At 41.5% G+C, this 8,941-nt stretch overlaps 1 protein-coding gene across 1 annotated transcript in view; it reads right to left on the minus strand.

The window, feature by feature from the left end:
* The window catches only part of CATSPER2 (cation channel sperm associated 2), a 25,089-nt gene that overhangs the window by 9,810 nt on the left and 6,338 nt on the right, over positions 1-8,941 (minus strand). The window contains exons 5-10 of the mRNA XM_045286520.1: positions 6,049-6,221; positions 5,378-5,533; positions 4,977-5,101; positions 2,991-3,169; positions 2,692-2,791; positions 2,304-2,360 (exon numbers count right to left, since the gene is read on the minus strand). Coding sequence (XP_045142455.1) covers positions 2,304-2,360; positions 2,692-2,791; positions 2,991-3,169; positions 4,977-5,101; positions 5,378-5,533; positions 6,049-6,221 — 790 coding nt within the window. The remainder of the gene's footprint in view (positions 1-2,303; positions 2,361-2,691; positions 2,792-2,990; positions 3,170-4,976; positions 5,102-5,377; positions 5,534-6,048; positions 6,222-8,941) is intronic.

An 8,941-nucleotide genomic window follows, 5' to 3' on the forward strand; every position in this document is an offset into this window, starting at 1 on the left:
GCCGTTTGTTTAACTTCAAGCCTTCAAGACCCCAGACACTATCTTGTAATAGCCGAGGAGGGGAAGGCGGCACCATCAGCTTTCTTTACCACATTAGCTTAGGTACCCATTTTGTCTTCAGTGATAGTGTCAGAAAGGTGATCATCACAGAATGCAAGGTTATTAGAACAAAGTGTTCTTGCATTGGGGGAGGACTTGAGTAGAGGCCCAATGTCCACCTGCTACCTTAACACTTAACCCATAAATATATGTTCATAAATATATGTACATAGACCTATATTCCTATATGAATATATTTACATATATACATGCCTATGTTTAGACCTCTGTAAGTGTCTTTTGCCTCCTAGTTTTCTTCTGTTTCCCTTTACTTTCCTCCTGTCCCACTACCATGTTCGACCTTCATTCGGCTCTCTGTACTTCCTCTTGGCTATACTGCACTTGATTGAACCCACCAGGCCTTCTATGCTTTTCTGGTCACCGACTTTAGATCTCTTGTTGTTCCCTTGTCCCTGAGTTTGTTGGCTCCCTCCTCCTTTCCCCCCACCTCTTCCTTTCCCCTGTCCCCTAAATTCTTCTTAAATGTAAGTGAATTTATATCACTTCTCTGCTCACCATATCACAAAGAGTGAAAAACTAAGTCCCCACCCTGACACTCATGGCCCAAAGGATTGGGACTCAGGTATCGCCTATCACTTTCCCATTGCTCACCCTCTGCCCCTCACGATGGCTTCTTTATTTCTCAAGCAACTCAGGTTTCTGCCTCAGGACTTTTATACTAGCTGTTCCCACTGCCTAAAACACTCTCATATATATTCCCATCGTAAGCCCCTCATCTGCAAAACTAACCTTCAATCCTCGCCCTGCACAACCAACCCTCCTCACGCTGCTCTACTGTTAGCTTTTAATACTATTTACTAATATATCTTAACATTAAATATTTACTTATTCAGTATGTTCATTCTCTCTCCGCCCCACTCCCTACCAATATGTAAGCTTCATGAAGGAAGGCGTTATTGTCTATTTTGTTCACTTGCTATATCCCAAGTACCTAATAAATATTCAATAATTATTTGTTGAAGGGATAAATGAATTTCTCAATTCTCCTTCTGTTACGTTCAAGCTCCCGGGCAAGAAGGCGTGGTACACCTAGGTGGGTGTTACACCTGGATTGGCCCATCTAGGCCAGGTGAATTTGACTTAGCCAATGGGGTCGACCAGTATCATGGACCACGGCTCCCAAGAGGCCCCTGAAAAGCCAGAGGTTTTGCTCTGGTGCGCTCTCCCAGCAGCTCCAACAGACACGGTACAGCGTGGCAGTGCCATGTCCCGCCTACCGTGCCGCAGGCTCTGTCTGGCTTGTGTTCCATTCACTGTAAACCCTGAAACTGCTTTTAACTTTCATACAACTCACTTGGATCACAAACCAGGCTTCAGCGTGAATTCTTTCTGGTGCGGAGCCAAGGACCAAGGTCTATCTGTCCCACGAGAGGGAGAGATCTAACGCTTCTGCTAGCTTATTTACTATTCAACTCGGGGTTCAAAATACTATCTGTTTCATAGAAGGTTCTTCTTTTCCTAGGGCTCCCACAACAAGTGAACACAAACTTGGTGTCTTTAAAACTACAGAAATTAACACTCTGGGTTCTAGAGCCTAAAATCAGCGTGGGCAGGGCTACACTCCCTCTGGAGGCCCTAAGTGGGGCAGTTACTTCTCTCTCTGCCTTCTGGTATCTCTATAGCAGTTTTTGGATCTCCTTGACCTATGGCTACCTGGAACCCTGGTGGTGTAGTGATTACATGTTGGGCTGATCTGCGTAGTCAGTAGTTTGAAACCACCCGCAGCAGCAGCTCCTTGGGAGGAAGACTGGGCTTTTTACTCCCATAAATAGTCACTGGGAGGTACCATGAGTCAGCCTGACTCAATGGCAGTGAGTCTGGTTGGTTTTTGTGGTTCCATTACACGAATCTCTTCCTCCCTTTGCACATTGCCTTATCCTCTCTCTGTGTCTTCTCCTACTCTGTATCTTAGAAGGGTACTTTCTGTTGGGTTTAGGGTCTACCCAGAGAACCAGGACGAGCTCTTGAGATCCTTAACTTAAATAAGATCTGCAAAATCCTTTTTGCTAAATAAGGTCATATTACAGGTTGTAGACTCTAGAGGGTTATGATATGGCCACATCTTTTGGAGGCACCATTCAATCCACTGTAATAAACAGTTACTAAATGAATGAACTCTCTCTCAAACTCAATCTTTATCTTTGGTTTTGCATTTCCATCGCAATTATCGATATATCCCTAACCTGGTATCATTTTTGCTTTGGCTCGACCTTAATGCCTCTCGGGACTGGTATTGTCTCCTGCAAAACAAAACACAAAAAATGAAGAGAGTGATATAGTATCACTTTAACAGGGATTTAGGAAGGAAAAGGCGGGGAGGGGGAAGGAAAGAATTCAAATGACAACACTGAGTGAGGGAAAAGATTTGTAGTAAAGGGGTGAAAATAAATGGATGGGCCCCAACTATGGATTAAAAAGTCAGGCTTGTTCTACATTTAGGGAATTCCTAACCCTGAGGCAAATCTTCTGTTACAGGGGGGAAAGTAGGGTCAAGGCCGAGGAGCAGAAATAGGGAATGGGGTTCAGAAACCCCGGAGAACAGAAGTAAGGCTTGAAAATGGGGAAGCAGACCTCTGGATAATCTGCCGCTTGAATATGTCAGCCTTGTGCTGAACCTCCAGATGTGTCATCTCTTCATTCAGCTCAGTCCTGATACTCTGGAAGTTAGTAACTGCCCCAGAGGGCCATTAAGGGTTAAGAGATGGTAGTGACTAGATAGGGGGGAAAAGACTTAGAAACCGAGTGAAACATCCATCAGGCCCCAAGCCTTCCTGTGACCCCAAGTTCTACCAATATCCACCAACCCCAGCTTTCCTAGCAATTTCTTTCCAGTGATGCCTCCCTTCCAGTTTCACTTCCTGCATACTTACCCATCAAGGCCACTATGATATTTCGAAAGAGAATGGAGCCAAGCAACAACCAAAGGACGACATAGATGCTGCTGAAGGTACGGCTGACTTCAGGTACCTTCCAGACATCTTGAAGCAGTGCATACCAGTGATCCAAGGTGAAAAGAATGAACACTGTCACCAGGGAATTTGGAACATCCCTGGAGAGATTGATGGGTGTGTATTTACGTAGAGAAACAGAGATATAAGCCTCTTAGTATAGCTGTCATTCTAAAACATAAAGCATCATAAGAACATTTCTCTGTAATTTACTCTAAAACTTTTGGCTTCTTTTCTACCATACTCAAAATTTCAGCTATCATTCTTTGGTTTGAGGATATTTTATAAGGAATCCTTCTCACTATTCTGACACTTTTAAAAAATCAGTAAGTAGAATAATTTTTCTTCCACACTGCTCTATGGACATCACCTAACAGGTCACTCGCAAACTTCACAAGCACCATCCTCGTTTACCCTCTTCATATAAACTGATAAATGGGTAAAAGGATGACTGTTACATAAACATATGTGATCCCAAATCACTGTCAAGATATATCACAGAAGGCCTCAGGAAGGACTCTAAATAGTCCTGCTTTCCTTCTTAGTCCCCCATGTACAATGTATTAAAAACATCAGTGCTAGGGAAGGGGAGAGAGGGGAGGGAGGGGGAAAAATGAGCAAATGATATTGAGGGCTAAAGTAGAGGGCAAATGTGTTTAGATTGATGAGGGCAACAGGTGCTTGTATGTGCTTGACTCAATGGATGTATGTATGGACTGTGATAAGAATTGTATGCGCCCTCAATAAAATAATTAAAAAAATAATAATGAGGGCAACAAATGTACAAATGTGCTTTATCCAATTGATGCATGTATGGATTGTGATGAGTTGTATGAGCCCCCAATAAAATGACTTTAAAAAAAACACATCAGTGCCTGAGATGAATGGATCCAAAGACTTCCATCACTCAGTACTTCCAAAAAATGATCTGCTGGAGTCTAAGAAAGATGTGAGAGGTGTTGGAAAATATTAGATTCAAATTTACAAATAAAATTACCATTGGTGCTGTTACGTACAGTCGATTCTGATTTATCAACTCAAAAATTCAAACTTATTGCCCTTTAGCCTATCTAGACTCATAGTAACCCAATAGGGGAAGGTAGAATCTCCCTGTGAGTTTATATGGCTAAATATCTATCGGAGTAGAAAGCCTCATCTCTCCTCTATGGGTAGTGGGTTCTGACTGATGATCTTGGGGTCCAATGTGTAACCCACTAAGACACAGAACAGTACCATTGAGTTTCCTAGGCTGTAATCATTATAGGAGCAACATATGAAGCCTTTTCTTCTGCAGAGTGGCTGGTGGACTCGAACCAACAACCTTACCCACGGCAGATAATTTCCTCCAAATTCAAATTGCCTTTCTGTAACCAATCAGTGCTTTCTCTGTGACATTATCCAGATGTGACTTTTGAATGAGTAGAGGTAAGTGCACGTATAGTCCCCACACCTAGGGAGTCCATCATGATTGGGGCAAACAAAATCAGTGACCATGCTTAAGAGTAGAAGTGATATTTACTGATCACTTACAAGTGTCAAGTGCTAAATGCAAAAATGCATACCTCATTTAATCCCTACACTTCTTTGAGGTAGTACTATTATTCTCATTTTTTCAAATGAGCTAACTGAGACCTAGAAACCAAGGCTTAACCATCAGGATATACCGCTATTGAAGTCTGATTGAAAAGGATGTGTTTGAATTTACAAAACCTAGAATAAACATGGAATTACTTGCCTCACATTAGAATTCAGATAGTAACCCCACTTTGCTCTTTCCCCTCCTTATAGTATTCAATTCTATTCTCTTCTATTAGACTATACTTTTTTATTAATTACATTTTGGATCACCTTCCCCTTCCCTTTCCCAAATTCTCTCCCCACACCCAGGATTCACCCAGCCTTGCCTACAAGAAGTACATGTGGAACATCAGGTCCTGGCGATTTGAGCGGGTGTAACTTTCAAAGAAGTAGATTCCAGTCACACCAAAGATGTAGAAGAACATGAGCAGCAGCATAAAGAGTGGAGTCATGATCTAGAAGGCACGATCTGCAGTCAGAGCTGGGCCAGACGAGGCTGAGATCCAGCCAGCCACGCCCACTCATGTAACCCCCAAACCAAACCTGCATTTTCAATCTTGAACCTAGTCCTCTCCACCTGACTGCAGCTTTTTCCCTTGCCCCTTCTCAAGCGCAAATGGTTCCCTGAGTTTTTCAGCACCTTCTGTGACCCACCCAGATGTCTGGTTCAATTTAAAACTCCTGTGTTTATCCACTTTCCCCCCCAGGCTTAGCTGAAACAGTCAAATCACCTTGAGGGCCCTGACTAGGGCCAAAATAATGACTCGAATTTGACGGAACCTTGCAAAGAGTTTGAGAGACCTCAGCACCCGGCAGATTCTCAGCAACTGGAGCCACACTGACTGGCCATTGACACCCACCAGCACCACAACCTCAGGAAACAGGGACTGCGAAAAACACACATATTATACCCCAGAGCACACAGGCACGGATGCCCCTTCTCACTCTTTTCATAGTTCCTTAGGCGTTATTCTTTGAATAGCATCTTCCTAGGGATTGCTTGTTATTCAGCCTTTCTGTACTAAATTATTTCAATTCTGCAACTCAACTAATTAGGATGTGAAAGGGGGATTATAAAAGTTCTAGCTCATAGACTTGTTACGGAACTCAAATGAGTTAACACATAAAATAGAGCTGTGGCTGGTATTTAATAAGCATTTAGTAGCTGACAGCTGGTAATGTTTAGGGTTGATATTATGGTTAGACTCTGCCTTACCCCTAATACAACTAATTCATACAATGATTGCTTTACATTTTTAAGGGGGAAAAGCAAAAGAAGAAAATCAGCTAAATTTAATTTTTCTCTCTGAACTCTAGTCATCTTAGTTTTCCTTATCATTTTGGCTCACTTGGACACATTCTGCAGCCATCTAATAGCTGCCATCGACCTATCTACTCTTACCAACATGGTGACAACAAAGTCAAAGACACTCCAGGCATTCGTCCAGAAGAGGAAGAAGTTGGACATCCACATAAGAAGAATCTCCAAGAGGAAAATAAGCAAAATGAACCAGGCTGCCACCTCCAGAGCCAGCTTCAGGGGCAACAGCTTTTGGTTTGTGGATTCCTGCAATTCTGTGAGAGTAGAGCAAAGAAGGAGGGAGGCTAGTCAGTAAGGAAGGGGGAAATTAAATGATGATGACAAAGATAAAAAACTATCATATAAAAAATAAAAATTGAAAAACTGTTATCGGTCACAGTTCTGCCTGTTGCTATTCCATTTCTCTCTGAGCTCCTCTTTTTAAACAGTTATTACCTCAACCTGTGAGATACAGGGAGTAAATGTACCATTAAAAACTAGCCATGAGGAAACATACAACTTTCCTCTGGTTCCTAAATGCTTCCCCCACCCACCCACTATCGTGATCCCAATTCTACCTTACAAATCTGGCTAGACCAGAGGATGTGCACTGGTACAGATAGGAACTGGAAACACAGGGAATCCAGGGAAGATGATCCCTACAGGACCAGTGGTGTGAGTGGTGACACTGGTAGGGTAGAGGGAGAATGGGTAGGAAAGGGGGAACCGATTACAAGGATCTACATGTGACCTCCTCCCTGGGGGATGGACAACAGAAAAGTGGGTGAAGGGAGACGTCAGACAGTGCAAGATATGACAAAATAATAATTTATAAATTATCAAGGGTTCATGAGGGAGTGGGGAGCAGGTAGGGAGGGGAAAAATGAGGAGCTGATGCCAGGGGCTTAAGTGGAGAACAAATGTTTTGAGAATGATGAGGGCAATGAATGTACAAAGGTGCTTTACACATTTGATGACTGTATGGATTGTGATAAGAGTTGTATGAGCCCTTATAAAATGATTTTAAAAAATTAGCCATGAGGGAGTTTCACAAAGTTTGTGGAAAATTCCATTATATTTGAATTTCATTTTCCCACGAATTTTTTGAGACCATTTCATACAAGTCAAGGGTTGCATAGCCAATTGTTGAAAGTACTGTCAAACAGAAAAGTGGGTGAAGGGAGATGTCGGACAGGGCAAGATATGACAAAATAATAATTTATAAATTATCAAGGGCTCATGAGGGAGGGGGGAATGGGGAGGGAGGGGAAAAATGAGGAGCTGATGTCAGGGGCTTAAGTGGAGAGGAAATGTTTTAAGAATGATAAGGGCAATGAATGTACAAATGTGCTTTACACAATTGATGTATGGATGGATTGTGATGAGTCATATGAGCCCCTAATAAAACGATAAAAAAAAAAGAAAGTACTGTTAAAAAAAAAGTGCTGTCAATAAGTTACAAACCTGTTAAAAGTTGAATTGGCTAAATGGAGAGAAAATGTTTTGAGAAACGATGTACAGATGCACTTTACACAATTGATATGTGTATGGATTGGGATAACAGTTGTATGAGCCCCTAATAAAATGTTAAAAAAGAAAAAAAAATACGAGCTGTAAGAGCTCCAATAACATGATTTATATTTAAAAAAGAAAAAAAAAAGTTGAATTGGCAAAGGCATAAGTTGCGTGATCGACATATTTACAAAAACAACAAAGATTTGTTGCCGAGGCTGCTTTTGTACAACCAACCACTTCATGGGATTTGGTTCCTTGGTTTAGGGTTGTGGTTTCATCAGAAATCCCAGTTAATTTGTCTAAAAATTAGGTGGTTTAGTGCTTCTGTTCTCCTGGCACAAAGGTCCCTAAACTTATTTGGCCTTTTCAGAAAAATAATTACTCAGCACTCCCCTGGCAATTAAAAACTACTTTTTACGATAGCCCATAATCCAAGATAAAATGTAGGTATCTGATTTGCAGTTCCACTGGATCGGTGTCAGTCACTTTGGGAAACACTGTCCTAGTTTGGCGTACACTGCCTGGGTTCTTAAAAGCGTGCCAGTGGCCCTACAAGGCGCACTCATTGGTCTTTATTTGCCTGGGACACAATGGAAGAAGGAGAGTAGGGAAAGGGAGGATATGGAATGCACGGTGAAAGTGCCTCGTTGAATAACTGCTTCCGTTACCATGAGACCCAAGAATATGGATGGCGCCCAGCTGCCATTATTCAACGTTTTGATCAAAGATTCTGTAAAAGAATCCTGAAGAGGGGGCAGGGAGGAGAGGGAAAAGAGGAGCTGAGACACCAAGGGCTCAATAGAAAGTAAATGTCTAGAAAATAATGATGGCAACATATGTACAAATGTGCTTGATACAATTGATGTATGGATTGTTAAAAAAAAAACCATCCAGAACAAAAGCAAGAAAATGCAAAATAGAATTTAAAATTCTTATGGAATTCAGATTTTCTAGAGCCTTGGAGGCTGATGAACGCCTGAAATCACTCCCTTGAGATAATCTTTCAAACTTAAACCAGAAATTACCCTTGAAATTTTCTTAAAACTAAACAATAGTTAAGTTTTAACCAGTAAAGGATGTATACCTTAGGTATTTTGCTCTTTTTTTTTCATTGATTATTTTATTGGGGGCTCTTACAGATATTACAACAATCCATAAATCAATTACATGAAGGTAATTTGCTCTTTTAAACGCTATCTGTATGCTACCAAACTCAACAGATTAGATGGGAACTTTAGGGGGCAGGGAACTGATGTCAATGGAAGGAGGAACAACTCAGAAAAGGTGGGTAAGAATGGTTGCGTTAGTCAAGTAATGTAATCAAAGTTGCTGAATCATAGACGTAGAAAGTGCTGAACTGGTTTATGGTATGCCATGTTTACTCAACAACCACCACAAACAAAATAGGTTACTTTTTAAAATAAAAAACATTTTATTGGGGCCTCGTACATCTCTTATCACAATCCATCCATCCATCCAT

This window comes from Echinops telfairi, unplaced genomic scaffold (assembly GCF_000313985.2).
Source record: "Echinops telfairi isolate 266 unplaced genomic scaffold, ASM31398v2 ScPeMD7_8;HRSCAF=38, whole genome shotgun sequence".
Taxonomy (NCBI): Eukaryota; Metazoa; Chordata; class Mammalia; order Afrosoricida; family Tenrecidae; genus Echinops; species Echinops telfairi.